Source organism: Microcebus murinus, chromosome 18, assembly GCF_040939455.1.
Source record: "Microcebus murinus isolate Inina chromosome 18, M.murinus_Inina_mat1.0, whole genome shotgun sequence".
Taxonomy (NCBI): domain Eukaryota; kingdom Metazoa; phylum Chordata; class Mammalia; order Primates; family Cheirogaleidae; genus Microcebus; species Microcebus murinus.
Window position 1 is genome coordinate 51,834,250 of NC_134121.1, and position 19,818 is coordinate 51,854,067.

A 19,818-nucleotide genomic window follows, 5' to 3' on the forward strand; every position below is an offset into this window, starting at 1 on the left:
CATAAATCTGCAAACTTTGCAACCACGCCCCACCCAGCTCACATCCTGGTTCTCAGGATTTCGGGCATGTGGCAGGCAGGGGTAACTAAAGGAAGAGGAGGAAGAATATTTACTTTGAACTCTTCAGTTTCCAGACTCTTTCACATCTCCAACCTCCCATGAGCCATAGGCATCCTACAGGCCTGACGCAGGAGGAAACTGAGGCAGCAGAGTCAGCCCCAGTGGGTGGCGGTCAGAGCCTGCTCCTCTGTGCTGGGAGCTGAGGCTACCATTCCCCAGTGATAATTGAGGACCAGTCACATCAGCTGTGACTGTGGAAGTCCCAAAGCCAGAGCCACAGTGGGCTGCAAGCAGTGAGAAGCTGAGCACACACTTATTCCTTCTCTCCTCCCAGCTCAGCTGCTGCGACTGAGGCTAGGAGGGGAGAGGAGAGGGAACAGGACGCACACAGGACAGCTTTGCACATAGCTGTGCAGTTTCCGTTCTCACAACATCCTACTTTTCTGCTTTGGAGCCTACATTCTAGCTTTTCTTCTTATATTCCTTTCCCAAAGGATAGTATGCTGGCCAAAAAAAAAAAAAAAAATTAAAAAAGAAGTCCCTTAAAAACTTTCCCTGCTTGTAAAATTAAAATAAAAAAAAGAAATAAAAAAGAAGGCAAATTAACTAATTAAAAGAAAAAAAATAAAAAATAAAACAAAAAAAATAAAAATAAAAAAGAAGTCCCAGCGCTCATAAAAGACAATTCCATCCAGGTCTCTCCTTCCCTAACAGCAACAGGAGGGCTGGGGAGCAGACCCTATCCAGACCCAGACAGCGCGTGTCCGCTTCCTGCCAAGAGTCACCTGGACACTAACCCCACACCCAGGGGCTCCTCCTGCCGAGCCGATTCCAGGCCGGGAGCCAGAGGCATTGGCAGCAGGGACGAGGAGCGCAGGAGGAGACAGAGGCCCAGGGAGGAGGATACTCACAGGGCATCGGTGCACCAGCCAATACGCCTTCTCCTGGCAGTCCAGGGCGTACCTGTCGGCCTTGTTCCGCTCCTTCCCAGCCCTGAAAAGCCAAAAGCCACGTGTAAGGCCTCCAAGACTGGGCGACTTTGATTGGTGATGGCCCCATTCCTGATGACCTAGCCCACTCCTCCCCACCTGCCCACATAATTCACGTGCACCGTGGCGACAGCAAACAGCACCACGCACTGTGCCAGGTACCGCTCTGACTACTGGTACACAGGCCAACTCCTTTAACCCAATTTAATCCTCCCAGAGACAGTTTCTCACTTCACGCTCAGGGACAAAGAGGGGCCCCGCCTGCCCTGCCAGGGCCACCCCGTCTCCAGTGGCAGAAGCGCGCCCTGCGTTGCAAGGAGGTCCTGCCAGCACGGCTGGTCCTAGGACCAACTCAGCCTCGCCAGCTTCTCCTCCGGAGCCAGCACAGGTGACCATCTGGGCCGACAGGTGACCACCCAGCTTGTTAGCTTTCCCTGCCTTGGCCAACATCGCAGTGAAGTCTGGACTGGCAGGCAGGCAGCCCTCGGGGTGACCGCCATGGGGCAGTGCTGGCCTTGGGCGCCCTCCTTCCTCCCTCCCTGTCATTCTATTGTTACACCGCGGAGTTCGTGCCATGTCGGGCCTCTTTCTGAGCCCGACTTATCGTTATAACACTGGAAAAGGTTATTTATTTTCCCTCTTATCTCCCAGCCTCCTCCTCTCTCGTTATGGATGAGAAACGCTGCCGGGCGCCCCTCCTCCGGGAGCGAGGTCACGCGAACGATCGCTCCACGGCCCACCCCGTCCCATTGCCACGGCGACCCGTGCTCATGTCACTTGTTTTCCCAGGCAGCGTGGGATGACGCAGGTGCCCTCTGCGTGACAGAGCTGGCGGGTTTATCTGCCCCTTAATGTGCTGTGAATCACAGAATAACACCCAGGGAGCCAGATGGGGGAGCAGCGCCAGTCCAGCGCCGTGCTTTGCCAGCCTCCTCTGGAAATTAAATATAAATGCCGTCGCTTGAACTTCCCTTTGCCAGCCGAACCGGATTTGCCACCGGCCCACGTCCTCAGGAGGATGGCCGGGATCTGCCTGGGGCAGACAGGAGTCACGGTGGACAGCCACGCACGGAGTCCACCTCTAATTTTCCCTAAAGGTCCTCTCTGCCTTTGCTCCTCTGCTTTTCTGTCATAGACACTATCCCAGGACAGAGATGATCAATGGCATCCAAGAGAGCCAGTAAACTAGGAATCACTTTAGTTTGTCATATTATGAATTTTTTTTTTTTTAGCAGCAGCATTTGCGTAATCACTCATTCATCCATGTATTTATGGATCTTCTACTACATTCCAAGCCCCGAGAGTCTGCTGGCGAACCACACAGACATAGTCCTTGCCTGTCAGTAGATTTTGGTCTAAACATTATACAAATAGTCAAAAAAAAATTGATATAGTATTGCAAACTGCGTTATGTGCTATCAGGAAACATTCAGGGTCCTATAATGTAGAATCAGGGATGTTCTCTGTAGTAAATTTTTTTTTTTTTTTTGAGACAGAATCTCACTTTGTTGCCCAGGCTAGAGTGAGTGCCATGGCATCAGCCTAGCTCACAGCAACCCTCAAACTCCTCAAGCGATCCTACTGCCTCAGCCTCCCGAGTAGCTGGGACTACAGGCATGCACCACCATGGCCGGTTAATTTTTTGTATATATATATATTTTTTAGTTGGTCAATTAATTTCTTCCTATTTTTAGTAGAGACGGGGTCTCACTCAGGCTGGTTTCGAACTCCTGACCTTGAGCAATCCGCCCGCCTCGGCCTCCCAGAGTGCTAGGATTACAGGCGTGAGCCACCATGCCCGGCCTGTAGAAATTTTTAAATATCGTTATAATTCTTGGACACTCCCTCCATGGACAGAGGGTCTATGTCCCCTCCCGCTGAAGCAGGTGGGGTTTTGTGACGCTTTCGCCCAACATGGGATATCAGACGTGGCGCTGTGTAATTTCTGAGGCTGGGCCATAAAAGGTGGGGCAGCTGTCACCCTCCTCACTGGACTATGTGCTCCTGAAGCCTCCAACCACCGTCACCACGCTGTGAGGAAGCTCAAGCTACACCACGGTGGGGGTGTTGGGGAGGGCAGGAGCTACAAGAGGAGAGCAAGGACTGCCAGCTGCCCCGGCTGCCCCAGGCCCCCAGCTCCAGCCCTCTGACTGCAGCTGCGCAAGAGATTCTGAGTCACAGCTGCCCAGCCATGTCCTTCCTGAACTCCTGACCTCTGGAAATAGTGACAGGTAATAAAATAATTGTTGCTGATTTGGGCCACTGAGTTTAGGATGATCTGAGTGTAGTAACAGCTCATCAGGAAAGCCTCTTTGAGGAAGTGACATTGGACTTGAACATTCTCTCTGCTAGCTGAGAGAAGGTGATCCTATTTGTGTCAAAACATGGGGCAGATTGGGAGCAGAGAGGCCAGTTAGGAGGCTACTGCCACGGTCCGGGTGACAGCGGGTTGGTGTGACCAGGGCGGGGGAAAAACGGAGGCAGACAGGAGTCATACTGAGTGGAAGGGACTTTGCCAGAGGCAGCAACAGGACCGGATGACTGGGCATTGGACACCGCTGGGGACAGAGGTGCATGGTGGCTCCTTGTACTGGCGTGGGTAACCATGGGGGAAGAGGCTGGAGAGCGAGGGAAACACACACTCGCATGTGGACAAGTGAAGTTGCAGGCGTGACATCAACATGAAACCTGAGTAGGCTGCTGACTGCCGAGTCCAGAACTCAGAAGAAAGGGCTCAGCATCACAACATGACCCCCTCATGGGCCGACCTACATGGCCAGCCTAGTTTTGTGAGACCCTAAATCTGAAATCAGAGAGAGACTTGGAGTTAAGCCTTGGAAAGCCAGCATCTCGGAAGGAGAGAACCTCTTAGGAACCGCTCATCCCAAGGCACCTAGAAGGGAATGGAGGAGATGAATGTCCCAGCAGGACACACGCAAGTCTAGACCCTCCAGGATCCAGACCCATCAGGGAGAGTGAGGCTGGGCCAGTGGGATCACTGGTGATCACTGGCGCTGGTCACCAGATATCCCTGGCTTCCCGCTTCTTGGGCACATGGTAGGACTGTAGGTCCCCACCCACTGCCTCTGAAGGTGGGCGTAACCATATGACCTGCTTGACGAATTACGAGCACAAGTGACAGGTGTCTCTCTGACCCGCACAGGCTCTCCCTCCCCCTGCTGTAGCGGTGGCCAGAGCCCCGATGGTGCTGCTTTTTCAGCGTGGGTCCCGGAGTGGGGAAAGAGTGTCAGGACACAGAGCACAAGCAGGAAATGAACCTTGTGCTTTCCCGCCCCTGAGAGTTGGGGGCTGTTCATTACGATAGCCTAACCTCACCCTGACAGAGACACTCCCCCCACCACTCACTGTCCCCCACATTTCCGTCTGGCTCTCACTGGCAAGGCAGAGCCCTCGAGGGGACATTCAGCTCCGGTTCTGATGTGGATGACGGGCAAATGCAAGCGGTGGGTGGTTTTAACGTGCAAATCTGCTTACTGTATTTCCCTCCCCTATTTAAAAATCTTCCTGTGGCTCCCTGAGGCCCTCAGCACAAAGCCTTCTCAGGATCTGCTCTTGCTAACACCTCCAGTTAACACCTTGCTAACCTCTGCCAGTTCCACGCTTTGCACTCTCTGCTGTGGCCACAGGGACTGCTTGCAGCGGGCACTGTCCTCGCTCCCGGCTCAGGTTCTGTCTGCTTAGAACACCCTTTCTCCTGCCCCACCTCTCCTCTCCATCCATCCACCACCCCATCCCTCACCTGGACATCCCCGTGCAGCCGCCAAGTTCAATGCCTTCTGCAACTCCTCATGTCACGGCAGCATCACGACCTGTTCACACATCTGCCTGACCCATGAGACTGTTTCTTTTTTATTTCCTGTGCCCAGCCCAGTGTTTGGCACATACACACCCAAGAAAGGTTTATTTTAGCAAAAGGAAACAAAGAAGGGAGGGTACCAGAGAACGAGAGTGATAGTCGTTCACTTACTTGTACTGCTCCTTGGCCTGCATAATGACGAAGTCCCACTTGTAGTTCATTTTTTGGTTCAAGAAATTGTAATTTTCCTACGGAAGGAGAATAAAATAAGATCAGTGGGCCCCAACGCATAGGCCACATGCTGCAGGGCACAAAGCCCTGAGTCATCGAGGGCACACCCGGCTCATGGCAACTGCAGACCCAGCCCAGCAGTGGGCCCCACTCAAGGAGCAGCACTGAATCCTCAAACAGCTTTCACAATACGTCTTACTTTTCTTGATTTTGCTTGTTTTAAATAAATGTATCACAAATCCGATCAGGAAGAGAGGATTGGGGATGAGGAAGAATGTGGAAATTCAATATTCAACAACAGAGCATCACAAACCCACAAAGATAAGCCCTAACGCTGACGTGATGCTCTGGCTCTTCAAAAACATGCCTGTGAAGAAGAAAAACACAGCAAGATTGCTGCCCTCTGCCCAGAAATGCTAGCCTTTTGAGGGTTGGGGTGTGTTCTTTGGGAAACCTGATTTACCCAGCCTAAAACAAAAGTTTGAACAGTGCTATTGTTTTCCCATCATAAGGTCAAGTTCAAATCTGTTAACCAAGCGTGGACCATTATTATGTACATTGAGTCATATTGTTTTGGGACAGCAAAAGGAGGGGGGTGACCACTGTGCACCCCAGTAGCCACTGAGGCAAGCGCTTAAATTATAGCAGGAGAAACTCAAGTTAGACATGGGGAAGAGTTTACTGCCTCGAGCTGCTTCTAATAAATAAGTGGGTGGGTGGATGGGAAAGATGCAGATGATGTAGTTAGGTGGGGAAGAGGGAAAAATAGCTCAAGACTATATTCCATTCAGCTATAACAACCTCTGCTTGAAAACACCCCTGTACCTTTTCATATTCTTCCAAAATCCCTTTCTTCTTGATATTTCGCTTGGCCAGGTAGATGGCTGGAAAAGAAAGCAGTGGCATTTCCATTGTCATCACATTACAACGCCCGATCTGCAGCCTCCCTGTGCTTGGAGCCCCTGTGCTCAGAGGGGTGGGGAGAACACCCAGCACCCCCGGTCCTTTCCCCCACGAACACGCCCAGCGCAGATGTGAGCTGACATAAAGGTCACGACGACAGCAAGACAAATGTCACCGAAATGCAGCAAGCAAATAAGCAGCATGTTAAGCAATACCGAAGGCATAGGTTGGGGGGCGGGGGCGGTACTTACCATAATCTGTATCTTCAGCCGGCCACTGCTGCGTGGGCCAGAAGTACGGCGTCTGCAAAAGAAATCCGGGAAACTGCGCTTTAATACTGGGTTGTGACTCCATGGACCACCCCCACCCTGCCAGCCCTATGACTAAAGAAATAAAACTATTCTAGTCCCCTCCTCTATTTCTGGAGTCCTGATCTATGAAGATATGAAGCCAACCAATTATATATTTTTTTCTTTTCCAAGACGGGGGTCTCACTCTGTCACCCAGGCTGGAGGGCAGTGGTGTGACCATGGCTCACTGCAGCCTCCAACGCCTGGTCTCAAGCCTCCTTTCACGTGAGATCAACCCCACAGTGGCACCCAAGGCCAAGACTCACCTGAAAGCGGTAGAGGCTGTTGTCAGGCTTGAGAATGAGGTTCTTGGGGTCTTGCAGGGGGTAAATGTAGCCGTACTTGACAATGAAGTTGCCCAAGTTCTGTGCCTCTGGGGAGAAGCGGTTCAGAAGTGGACGTCAAAGCAGGGCCAAGGGCAGAAGCTCAGTGTCTTGTGCCCACACAGCACCCCAAACTCAGGGAGAGGTGCCCCATCCTAACAGCGCTGCATCTGGGGAGTGAGGGCAGCGGCTCCTGAACTTGGCTGTGGACAAGCATCAGCCGGGGCGAGTGCCAGAAGGAAGACTTCCGTTGCACCAGCAACGATGGCTCAGCAAGTCTGGATGGGAGCCAGTGAAGCCGAATGCTAACAGGTCCCACAGGTGGCCTGCTGCACATGGTTTTGGGGTGACAGTTGAGGAAGCCCTGGAGAAGCTTCTCTAATCCCTGTGGGCCTGGGAAATGTCACAGGGTCAACTTCTACCCCAAGCCTCCTTTCTGCCTGCACCCCACGCCCAGGTCCCTCCTCTCCTTCCCACTGTGCTTGAATTCCAACCCCCCTCGGTGTATTTGGAAGCACAGCCTTGTTTCTGAATTTGCTTCGATTAAAGGAAAACGTTCCTGGTTCTGTCTCAGAAGCTCCCACGAAAGCAGGTCTCTCTCCATCCTCTGGAGGGGACCCTGTCCCTCCAGGCCTGCAGGGATCCCCTTCCCAGGGACACAACCTGCATCCCACCCAGAGCTCGGCCTCCGTCCCAGGTGTGGGAAGACTTCCTCTCTGGCCCTCCCTCTTCATGTGGGAGGCTGAAGCCATGACCCCCGATGTCCCCTCTGTGCCCCTCCATGTCCCCTCCATTCCACCCCGACACCATCGCTCATGCCAGTCTCCCTCCAGGGAGATCCTCGGAGCTTCCGTCACCGTTTCACAAGCATCAGTCACATCTTTCCAGAGCAGGTGTACACAGCACCCCTCCAGCACGTCTTTCTCAACTAGGTCCTCCCCGATTACCCCTGATATTTACATGCTCTCGATAATTTGTATAAAATAACCCTTTTGTCCCCAAATTCTCCTGCCCTTGCTTTTGATTCTGGTGGTTTTATGCATGAAAGCTGTGCCTCTCCAATTAAAATGTGAATTTCTCAGTGAGGCAGGCTGAGCGTCTATTCAGTCCCTCCCATGGCGCTGTACACACAGCCGCCCTCGGTGACAGCGCGGGACGGGCTCTCACCCAGGTTGGAGATCCAGAGCCGCTCCACGATCCACTGCAGAACATCACTTCCTGCAACACAGAGAAGTCTTTGATCGTTGTCATGGCTCCTGACACAGCCCCAGGCCTCCCACTGTGCCTGCCTGGTGTCCTCCCTGCTCAGCTGTGATCTTGTCCCTCTTCTGCCCAAAACCTCCAGGGACGCCCCGTCGACAGCCATTATGTTCAGTTCCAACTCTGCAGCCTGAGATTCGGGCCGTCCAGGCTCCCGCTCCGGCAGGTCTGCGGCTTTCCCGCCCCTGCGCACAGCCGGTCTCCACTTCCCTGGTTGTGCTCATTATCTTCCACGTCACAGTAATTTGTGTGTGGACTGTCATTCATCAACGAGACAGTAAACAGACGGAGTCTGAACACTGAAAACAAAACCAGACCCGAGGCCAGCTGTCTGTGGGCTCTGGCTGGAGCTTGGACACGTGGGAGCGAAACAGAGCCAGGCAGGGGAGGAGCAGGAGAGTCCGAGGGCGGGGGCGGCTCCCACCCCCTAGGCGCCAGGCAAAACTCCTGGGAGTCGGAAAATCCTCATTGTAAAGATGCTTCTGTCTAAATAGGAGGACGGGACCTATTTTAGTAACACTTTGTAGGTTGATTTATAACTTTGGACGATGGAATAATGTGGGTACCATTTGTGCTCTTGCCCAGGCCCTGCAAATCTTAGAGGCTGGCCTGAGAATGACAAAGAGTGAGGCTGGCGTGAAAGAAAGAGGGAAGGCAGGCAGGGCCAAGGTCAGGAGAGAGCCAGCACCCCTCCAAACCTCCTGCAAGGATTCAGGTTATCTAAAGGCCAAGACAAGCCACGTTCCACCAACAAGTCCAGAGCTGCTGCAGGACCCCACGGCAGCTGGGAGCCCCCTCCTCCACCCGGGCCCTCTGGCCTCATAAGCAGATGTGCCTTGCAGGAGAAGAGTAGCAGCATCTCAGAAGAAAGACACGGTGCCCCTGAGCCAAGCACCCCAACTCAGATGCCATCTTGCTAAACGCCAGCGACCACATTTTCTAGCAACTTCGGCCGGCTTTCTGAAGGCCAAGCTGGGCCCTGCCTGCAGAACTGGCCCACAATGCACGCCAGGGAAGGGGGTCAGGGCTTGAGACCCCACTGCCTGTGTCCTTACGGCCAGACAGTAGAAAATGATCCTTCCTTCCCTGTAGGTAATGTAGGGACATTTCTTCTGGTGCCCTCCAGGGAGGGCTCCCATGGCCCCCTCACACACTCTCGGCCTAAGTACCCACCCACAGCTATGGCTGCGTGTGGACAACCTATAAGTCCTCCCTTCATGTCCCACACCCTGGGGCACAAACGTCCAGCCGTTGTCTCTGTAAGCGCCCACATGCACACAGTATTGCTTTCAGTGGGTTCCCCTTCTGCTGCTCTTAGCGCAATTCACCCCTGGCTGGCTGCTCAGAGGCAGAATTCTTCATCTAAAATCCTACTTAAAATCCTAGGACTGGGTACTGAGACTTTCCATGCCAAGTCTCTCTTCAAACGATACCCAGCGGCGTGTGGACAGAGAGACAGACCCGGACAGACGCCAGACTGATCAGCTCTCTCCACCAAGGAGCCCAGGGCTTTCTCATCCACTCGACCGCTTCCCGAAATAGACTAAATGAGATTACGGCGCCACCAGCAACTGCCCCACGTGGTCTGTGCTGACAGCAAGGCGGGCTGCTCGGGCTCCCACATCAGCCACCTTTAACTCCAGGAAGCCCTGGGTCCCCTGCCATCCGAGACCTTGGTTGGCGATTTGCTTTTATCGGTGCTTATGTTGCAGAACCAGTGCGTCTCCCTGTGTTCTGTTTCTACAGCAGCTGGAATTCAGCCGTGCAGGAGAAATAAGGGGAAACATGGCAGGCTAGGCGGCCCGCCCAAACCCAGGAACCAAGTGCACTCCTGTGCAAGGAAGGAAAGTAGCTCGCATACACTGATGGTGGATAAGAGGTCTGAGGATAAGAGGTGGATAAGGACTCTGAAGTCACCTCTCTGGGCTCAAATCCAAGCTCACTCATGAATGAGCTTAGTGACATGAGGACAAGCTGCTGCACCTTTTTGCCTCTGCATGGCCCATCTGCAAAACCGGGATGGTCACGTCGACCCTTAACTTTACCGTGGGTGTTAACAGGCCCAGCGTGGGAAGGTGCTGGCTATGGCCACCCGTCCTCAGTGGCTGCACGCTGAGCGATAGCACAGCACGGTCTCATTTACTTCCTTCAATCATTCTCTTACACGATGATTGCAATTCCTGCTTTAAAAATGAGAAAACTGAGAATAGGGCTACACTGCTAGAAAAAGGCACCTGAGGCCCAGCACAGTGGCTCGCACCTGTAATCCCAGCACTTTGGGAGGGTAAGATGGGAAGATCGCTTGAGGCCAGGAGTTCAAGACTGGCCTAGGCAACAAAGTGAAAACCCTTCTCTACAAAAAATAAGAAAAATTAGCTGGGTTTGGTGGTATACACCTGGAGTCCCAGCTACTCGAGAGGCTGAGGCAGGAGGATCACTTGAGCTCAGGAGTTCAAGGTTGTAGTGAGCTATAATTGAGCCACTGTACTCTAGTCTGGGCAACAGAGTAAGACCCGATCAAGAAATGAAAAGAAAAAAAAAAAGAAAAGAAAAGAGGAAAGCAGAAAGAAAGAGGCACCTGAAGAATTCAATCCAATGTTCTTTGCACTATGCTAGACTAGGACTGATGCGTGCATTCAATAAATTTTTATTACCCATCCCTAAGAACACAGCTATGTTAAGCATTGGGATTACCCAGATAAGCAAGACAAGATATCTCCCCTTGAAGGGCCTCCCAGTCCACTATAGAATTCAGGCCAGAATTAATGACAATCAGAGGCAGGGAGGGGGCAGGGGGCAGGGATGCCTTCAGGAAGAATTGCTACAGCTGCATCCTAAGTGATGCAAGGGGCAGAGGCACCCTGAATAATCTACCTATCAGTCCTGCTCCTGGGGTGCCCACAGCTACTCTGGTTCCCAGCTTTTCCCAGGTCTGGCTCATCAGTGTTTCCTTTTCTTCCGTGAGCTGCCCTGTAGCATTCCAATTAATTCCCCTTCTGCTCCAACAAGCCAGAGTTGGTCTTCCGTTGCTTGCATGAAAGGAAACCCACACATGGCTGGTGGGGCTCCCTCTCTTGCAAGCAGTCAGAAAGGGGAAGGGGAGCCAGGTGGGCCAGCTCATCTCTGCAAAGACTAGGGCACCTGAGAGAAAAATGAACAGGGTGGGATGAGCTAGGGCGGGAGGGGAGGCTCACAACAAGCACAGCACAGCGGTGAGGCCCTGCCTTGTGCTGTCTGCTTGTGCAAGCCATACGCCTCGGTACAAAACATACACTTTGCTGCAAAATCAAGCCATAAAACAAGCATAACACATTAACCGAAATGCATTCCTCTTTGTTGTCCAGCCCCTCCTGCCAACATCCCCAAGCAGTGCTCTGCAGACACTCTGCCCGGCAGGGACAGGAGGCAGTGGCGCCATCCCCTCAGGTGGGTAAGGAGGGCCCGAATATGAATTGGAAGGTAGAGAGAGGTGGGACAAGACAAAGGCCAACTTTTTATGACAAATAGTTTTTTTTTCTGCTACTTGATTTCGTTAAAGCAAAACAAACAAGCAACAACAAAAAAAACACTTCCAAAGTGACCTCCTGGGAGGAATAGCACCAAGAAGTGACCTATTGAGTCCCTTTCTCCTTCCTTTCTGATCCCTTCATCATTGTAGTCCAGGAATCAGCAAAGCTACTCTGCAAAGGGCTAAATAGTACGTATTTCAGCTTTGTGGGCCATACGACAGTCTCTGCACAGCTATACAGGGCGACTCTGCCGTTAGTTATGGTGTAAAAGCCACAGACGACAAGTAAATGAGTGGACGTGGCTGTGTTCCGATAAAACCTCCTCTGCAAACACAGGCTGTGACACCCAAGTGTGCCAGCCCCCTTTGTGGTGTCTGCTCCAGGCCAAGGCTAAGCCATGAGATACGTCACCTGTCATGGCGTGAGGGACGCTGGTGACCAGGACCCTCTGGTTCTGCATTCGGACCCCCGTGTCCGGGTTCTGCATGTCCTTCACGAGCGCTTCAATCTGCAAGACAGAGCGGGAAAAGCTGGCTGACTGGAACCGTCTCAGAAGCTGGGCGAGGCCCTTTCTGCGAGGGACCCAAAGGCGCAAAGGTGGGTGCAGGGGCTCCCGGCCTGGGGAGGAGCCTGAGGGGTCTGGACTCGCCACGATGCAACCAGAACCCAACATGCCCGTAGACACGGACACCCTCCCTGTGTCTGGGGCTCTGGGGGATTCCTCCTCACTGGGAGATTTGGGGGAGGCTTTTAAGAGAAGATAGAGCTTAACAAAAAAGGATTGTGCTGGACAGAAAGTGAGAGAACAACAGGAGCAAAGGCATGGGCGGGACAGCAAACGGCGGGAGACGAAGCTGGAACAGCGGGTGGGCGCCGGACTACAGTGGGCCCTGAAAGCCGTTCCTGGAGGGTGGATTTTCCAGTGGCTATTCCTGGAGAGGAGTTTGGAGGTAGATAAAACAGTGGGGTGATCCACTCACAGCTATTGCAACAGGACAGGGCTCCCCGCTCCCTGCATTCTCAGCGGAGCAGCTGGGGGAGGCTTTCCATTATTTTGTAATATTAATATACCACTGCTCTGCTTGGCCATTCACTGCAAGGGCCCTTTCACCCAGAGTAAGTGACAAAGTACCCCTACTTTGGCTGGGGCCTCCCTCCCCTCTGACTTCTCTCCTACCACTCCTCACTGTCCCCCTCTGATCCAGCCACGCTGGCCACTTTGCTGCTCCCGACCGTGGCCAGCGTGCGCCCAGCCTGCCCCAGGGCCTTTGCTCTGGCTGTTTCCTCTTCCTGGACCCGTCCTCCCACGAGATCTCCGTGGCTCTCCTCCTCCTGACAGTCTCGGGAGCCACCCCCTGCCCCACTGACCATCCGGCTTAAAGCTGCAACCTGAAGTCCACCCTTTGCACTCCTGACACCCTGCTCGCTTTTTCTAGAGCACTCACCTCCTAGCATACAAAACAGTTTCCCTATTTATTAAATAGTTTATTGCTCCGAGAAAGTAAGCTCTTCAAGGGCAGGTCTTTTGCCTGTGGCTCGCTGTTGCACTCCCAGGGCCTAGGAAAGAGCCTAGCACGGAGGCGGAAATCAATAAACAGCTGGTGAGTGAATTACTAAATAAACGAAGGCAGTGGCCAGGAAGGCGGTAAGAAGGCATGGCCTTCAGCGCCCCAGAAGAGCAAAATGTAACTGAACTTGCAAGTGACCGGGTAGCTCGGTGAGGGTGGCACAGAGCAATGCCGAAGTTTATAACTTCTATGACCAGCCTTGCCGGTTGCCAAAGTAGAAAATCCAAGACAAGGAGCACCTTCGCACAGGCTTCCGCTTTGCAATGTTGACTGCAAAGGGCTGCTGAGATTTTCAGTGTCAGCAGGTGACTGGAAACGACTGCCCCACGTTCAGAAGAGATAAGGGTCAGAAACATGAATTACAGAGTCAGGATCAAAGAACTGACGGAGGAAGGCTGAGCTGCAGGACGACAGCCACAGGACAGCCCCGATTGCATGTACGGTTGTTTTTATTTGTATTATTAAAAAAAAAGAATTTTCCACCTGGAAAAAGGTTAAATGGAAATCAAAACAACTGAAGCCTATTTTAAAACAAACTGGATGTCTGACACCATTCAAAAGATAATCCAGGTGTTCCTCTTGTCGTTTGGTGTTTGCCATTGACGCTGACAAATCCTCACGTTCCCCAGGAAAGGCCCCACTCGTGGGGGGACTGTCCCCGCCTTCTGCCCCAGATGAGCTTGTCGACAACAGTCAGTCAGTCATTCAACAACCAGGTACAGCCGTGGTCAACTCCGGGAAACCAAAGAGAAGACATTGTGGCCCCTGAGCCCAAGGAGCTCACTGCCTAGTGCAAGGATATTCTAGGTCACTGTGTCATATCACGGTGTGGACACGACGCGCCCGCCAGGAGGGCAGGACTCCTGAGATGAATGTTACGAACGTGAGTGGGAATTAGGCAGTGGAGAGAGCAGAGGTGGGTCGGTGAGGGTGCTCCAGGCTGAAGAGCCGCAGGAGCAGAAGCCCAGAATGTGAACCGGCAGGTAGGACAAAGCCCTTTCCTGCCTTCGCCGGCCCAAAGTTCTCTCCCGAGGCCCAGGCCGCCGTGTGCAGCTGGACATGCCGCTGGGAGGGCTGCGCCTCCCATCCAGCCTGTCCACGTCCCAGCCATTACCCAGAGTAAAACAGCCCGCTGATATTCCTGCCTCTCCTCCAGGTAACTACCTTGGCTACGCCATCATTATTCTCCCATCATTTAATAAAACAACACCCCCCAACTTTGCAATTTACAAAGTCCTTTTACAATTTGAAGGTGCTTGTGGGCCAAAGAAAAAGAACCCCAAGTACTCACAGGCTCCACAGGATTTCCATTCTTTACTAAGTGTAGAATCTTGGGCCACTCACTTACCCTCTCTGAATCTCCTTCTGCCACCATAAAATAGGGACCCTTGATAGTATGTGCACTACTAATTGATATGGTTTTGTAATGTCTTAGAATCTAATTAAGTGATTGTGTCCAAATGTTCCACAAGGAGAATTTTAGGTTATATATGCATAAAGATTTATAAGCATAAAGATATATGCTTTATAAGGAGAGGCATGTTAGTTGTTAGGGTTAGAATCATTATATTAATGATTAGCATTCATACAATTAATGCATTTTTGTAATTTTGCGTGCAGGGCTGTGTTTAGATGTCTAGAAACAGAAATCCAGCTCAATGAATTGAACAAATATAGATATTTACTGAGCACACAACAAATGCCCAGCACTGCAAGGATTCAACAAGGTAAAAGACATATTCCCAGTCCTCAGAGAGTTGAGGAGACAATTATGTGCAAATAAAAAGTGCACTAATATAAAAGCTAGGGATCTGGGTGCAGAGAAAGCTCAATTCAAATCCCTTCTCCAATTTAGAAGCTGAAGACCTTAGGTGTATTGCTAAATTTCACTAAGACTCATTTCTCTGTAAAACAGAGATCACAGTAGCATCTACATCGTCGCAGGGATGTTGCTGGGACTAAATGAGATTAAGGAGATAAAGCACTTAGCACTGTGCTGTGCACCAAGTCTTCATGAACTAGCATCTGCAGACTGGCTGAGAGGAGCCCAAGAGGGTGTGCAAGGCTGAGCAGGATTTCCCCAGGTGGTGGGGACCAGGCTGCTCTGCTGGGGAGGGGTGGTGTGAGAAGGACCCAAGCTTCTCGGTGCAGGAAAGTGAAGCGATTGAAATTGGAACCCTTGTGCAATGTTGGCACAAATGCAAGATGGTGCAGCGCTACGGAAAACAGTATGGAGGTTCATCCAAAAAAAATTAAAAATAGAACTACCATATGATCCAACAATACCACTTCTGGGTATATGTCCAGAAGAGTCGAAATCAGGATCTGGAAGAGATCTATGCACCTCCATGTTGATCGCAGCACTATTCACATTAGCCAAGATGTGGAAACAACCTAAGTCTGTCCGTAGAAGAACAGATTAAGAAGATGCAGTGTATGCATGCAATGGAATAGTCTTTGGCCCTTAAAAAGAAGGAAATTCTGCCATATGCAACAACGTGGATGAACCTGAGTAAGACAGCATGCTAAGTGAAATAAGCCACATTTCTTCATATGCACGATATATCTAAAATAGGCATAGAATCAAACAGCGGAATGGTGGTTGCCAAGGTTTGGCGGGGAAGGGGAAATGGGGAGTTGCTAATCAATGGGTATAAAGTTTCAGTTAAGCAGATGCATCTAGAGATCTGCTCTATAATATTGTACCTAAAGTTAACAGTACTGTATTGTGCACTTAAACTTTCATTCAAACAGTAGATCTCATGTTGAATGTTCTTACCACAATAAAATAATTTTTTTTAGAAAAAAAAGAAAGAGAGACTGACCCAGCTGCATTGGAGGTGAAGGATCATTCAAGGGAGCCCTGATTTGGAAAAATTCCACCTACTACCTCCCACCCAGGCAGCCTGCTCCAGAATCTAGAAGGATCCCACCTCCCCAAGGAATGTAGAACAATGTCCTGATTCAACACTGAGGGGTGGGATCTCCTCTTTCAATCTTTGCTGCTAAACCAGCATTTGCAGCTGGACCACAGTCTCGAGAAACGGGCTGAGGTCAGGCGCACGGTCAAGGCCGCTCCGGGCACGGTGCCATCGGCTCAGCCAGCGTGCAAGACCCAGGCGGCACCAGGTGCTCGCTGTGCAAGACTGACTGCGAGCTTCCTGCTTTCTCAGCTCACAGAATAGCTTTGGAACAGAAACTATTCATGGAGGCTGCATTCGGGACCTGCAGTCCTTGGCCTTCTGCAGTGGCAGGACCTGGCAGTGTCTCAGGTCACCGGGTCAGCCTTGGGGCCTGCAGCAGAGAGGAGAGCGAAAAGACAACCCCAGGAGAGTGTTGAGGCAGGGGGCTGGGAGGTGGCCTCCCTACTCTTGCGGATGGCCAGGGGACCTAGGAGCCCTGGACAAGCTCTTTCCAGAGTTGTCAACTAACCATGAGCCTCTGATCTATATGATACCCCAAGAAGTGCCTGATTTTCTGATGTTAGGGCCCAAGACTCCCCTTTCCCACATTAGCTGCCAGATAAAAGGCTCCATTCATTCAAAAAAAAATTTTTTTTTGAGACAGGGTCTCACTGTGTTGCCCCGGCTGGAGTGTAGTGGCACCCTCATAGCTCACTGCAACCTCCAACTCCTGGGCTCAAGCAATCCTCCTGCCTCACCCTCCCAAGCAGCTGGGAACTACAGGCACATACCACCATGCCCAGCTAATGTTTATATTGTTGTACAGACAGGGTCTGGCTATGCTGCCCAGGCTGGTCTGGAACTCCTGGCCTTAAGCGATCCTCCCACCTTGGTCTCCCAAAGTGCTAGGATTACAGGCATGAGCCACCACACCCGGCCTCCTTCAGAATTTTTTATTAAATGAAACAATAAATAAATAGGGGGCCCCACTTAACTGGAGAAGAAATATAATCCTACTTTGAAAGTTAGAAACCTGAGTTTCTTGGATAGAAAGTTGGCAGATTTGATTCCTTGTCTTTGCATTAAAAAAAAAAAAATCTAGCTATAAAGAGTTTGAAAATTACCTTCAGAGGAGGATAATGAGAGTTATTTTAGAAACACAATGAGGGGAGTCAGATTTCTTTCTAGCAGGTGTGTCACCCTTCACAGAAAGGAAGGGCTGGGTGGGAGGACAGAACATCATGTCACATGGACCTCAGGAACCTTTTTTTTTTTTTTTTTTTTAGAGACAGGGTCTCGCTCTGTCACCCAGGCTGGAGTGCAGTGGCACCATCATCATAGCTCACTGCAGCCTCGAACTCCTGGGCTCAGGCCATCCTCCTGCCTCAGCCTCCCAGGTCGCTCGCTGGGACTACAGGCACGCGCCACCATGCCCTGCCCTGGGAACACTTTGAGGGAGTTCAGCCCATTGAGATTCCGATCGAAGCTCCTCAGGCCTTTGCCCTTTAAATTCCTCTGAGGCTTCTCATCTGTCACCCACCAAGGAAATGACAGGACTCTACCGCTTCGGGCTGAACTGTGCCCGCTCCCCACAAAGCCATATGCTGAAGTCCTAATCCCGCACTCAGAATGTGACTGCTTTTGGAGACAAGGGCTTTAAAGGGGTAAGTAAGGTAAAATGAGGTCACACGTGTGGACTGTTGTCCCATGGGACTGGTGTCTTTATGAGAAGCAATTAGGACACGGATGGGTGCAGAGGGACGGTGACATGAGGACACAGAGAGAAGATGGCCACCTACAAGCCCAGGACAGAGGCCTCAGAAGAAACCACGCCTGCCACACCTTGGTCTCAGACTTCTAGCCCCCAGAATTGTAAGAAAAGAAATTTCTGTTGCTTGTGCCCCTCGGTCTGTGCTAACCCGCTGTGGCAGCAAACCAGCACGGACCCTGGGTTCTGTCCCCGCTCAGACACACCCTTCCCCGTCACAGAGCGGAGAGAATCTGAGAGGTTTCCCAAGTCCTCCAGAGAGCGAGAAGTCCTTGCCTTTCTGCTCCAAACTGCTGCAGGCTCTCGCACCCTCCTCCTGTCCCGTGGGTGCCCCCACCCCCAGAGACGAGGGAGAACCCCGGGCCATCCCCACCCTGACACCAACGCCCCTGTTCCCAGCCCGACTCAGCTTCCCGGCTCCTCCCAAGACGAAGCATCAGCCCCACCTGGTTCCCAAGCAACACGTCCACGCCGAATAGGGTCGGGATGTCATCCCCGCCCCTCCTCCCTCAGATGCCAAAGTGCCAAGGCGTGACTGTGGGCGTGCGGGGGGGGGGCATCACAGAGGGATCAGGAACGATGGCTTTGATGGCTTCGACATCCCACCCACCACGCCCACGCCGCGCCCAGCATGAAGGAGCTGTCACTCACTGCGGGAAATCTGCGGGGCTGGAATTTTCCTTTAAGCTCTGGGGAAGACTCCCAGGGGGTCAGTAATAATCAGCACTTGTCTGTACAAAGACGGGGAAAGTGACCCAGAGCCACAGGGCTGCTTTCCTGTGCGACTGCTAATCAGCCTGGTCACGTAGAGTCCAGCCAGTCCCCCAGCGGTCTCGCCCCCTGTCCCCCAGACGCTCAGACGCTCGAGAGCACTAGGCCTGAAGCAGTGCTCGGTGTTCCTTCCCCCAAACCTGCTCTTCCCACCCTGGTCAAAAGCCCAGGAAGCATTCCAGATGACCCCAGCCAAGACGAGGCCAACTTCTGCCAATTCTGTTTGCAACACGTCTCTTATCTGCCCACTAAATCCTGCCTCAGTGGAACGTCTTCTAACCGCCCTCCCAGATTACCAGTTTGTGCCTTCTAACTGGCATCTGTCTCTAGCCTCCCGTGTGCCCTCTAGCCCAGGGGACCCCCAAGCGCTGCCCCATTGACATTTGGAGCGGGATGGTTATTTGGGGGAGTTGGGGGGTGCTCTCGTGCACTGCAAGACATTTAACAGCACCCGCAGTTGTCAGCAGCACCCCCAAAATGCATCCAGACATTGCTAAATGTCCCCAGGGGCCTCCCTCCTGGCTGCACATCCCAGCCACCTGGGAGCTTTTATAAAAACACCAATGCTGGGCCCTACCCCTAGACCGAGTAAATCAGAGCCTCTAACTACAGTGACTTGGTATCAATGTTTTTAAAAGCACAACTAGAGTGGAGAAGTACTCACACACCCTCTCACCGGAATCATCTTTCTAGCATGTAAACCAACGCATCTTATTCATCCCTGATTTTAAAACAGCTTCTCATTACACACAGAAAGCATCAGACTCCTCAGCCTGCCGTATGAGGCCCTCCAGTTCCGGGTACCTACCAGCCTTCCCGCCCATCACCTCCAAGCCCACCTGCTGCCCCCTCGGACAGCCATCGCAGCCCCCGCGGAGTCTCCAAACCGCCATGCTACTTCAGACGTCTCTGTTTTGCATTTGTCTAAAATATCACTTATCTTCCCATCCTCCTGGCCAAAAACTACTAACCTTATATTACTCGACTCAAATTGCAAGACGCTTTGTGAAACCTGTCCTGATTCCCACGCCCCTGCACCCCAGGTAGAAACGGACCACTGCCCGCTTGGTGTTGTATGTACCTCCGCCAACATCTGCCAAACCTACGTAACACCTTTTCTCTCCTTATTTATACATTCGCCTTTCTCCACCAGACTCTAAGCTCCTTAGTGTCCCCAGCACCTGGCGCAGAGCCTAGCACATAAGTGCTCGCTCGTGCGTGTGTGCTGAACGAAAGAACGACACGAGCAAGACATGCCACGCTCTGCCCGAGTGTCCTCAACATTCCTGCTTCTGCACTTCCTTTCCAAGCGACAAGAGATGCCAGAAGCCACAGGGGAAAACAAAGCTGTCTAACAGAAGGCTTC

The 19,818-nt window shown here is 52.0% G+C and overlaps 1 protein-coding gene across 2 annotated transcripts in view; it reads right to left on the minus strand.

Moving 5' to 3' along the window:
* The window catches only part of RGS9 (regulator of G protein signaling 9), a 63,407-nt gene that overhangs the window by 40,025 nt on the left and 3,564 nt on the right, over positions 1-19,818 (minus strand). For both annotated transcript variants that reach the window (XM_075994695.1, XM_012747470.3), the window contains exons 2-8: positions 11,854-11,950; positions 7,841-7,891; positions 6,617-6,723; positions 6,252-6,303; positions 5,923-5,981; positions 5,038-5,114; positions 972-1,053 (exon numbers count right to left, since the gene is read on the minus strand). In XM_075994695.1, coding sequence (XP_075850810.1) covers positions 972-1,053; positions 5,038-5,114; positions 5,923-5,981; positions 6,252-6,303; positions 6,617-6,723; positions 7,841-7,891; positions 11,854-11,950 — 525 coding nt within the window. The remainder of the gene's footprint in view (positions 1-971; positions 1,054-5,037; positions 5,115-5,922; positions 5,982-6,251; positions 6,304-6,616; positions 6,724-7,840; positions 7,892-11,853; positions 11,951-19,818) is intronic.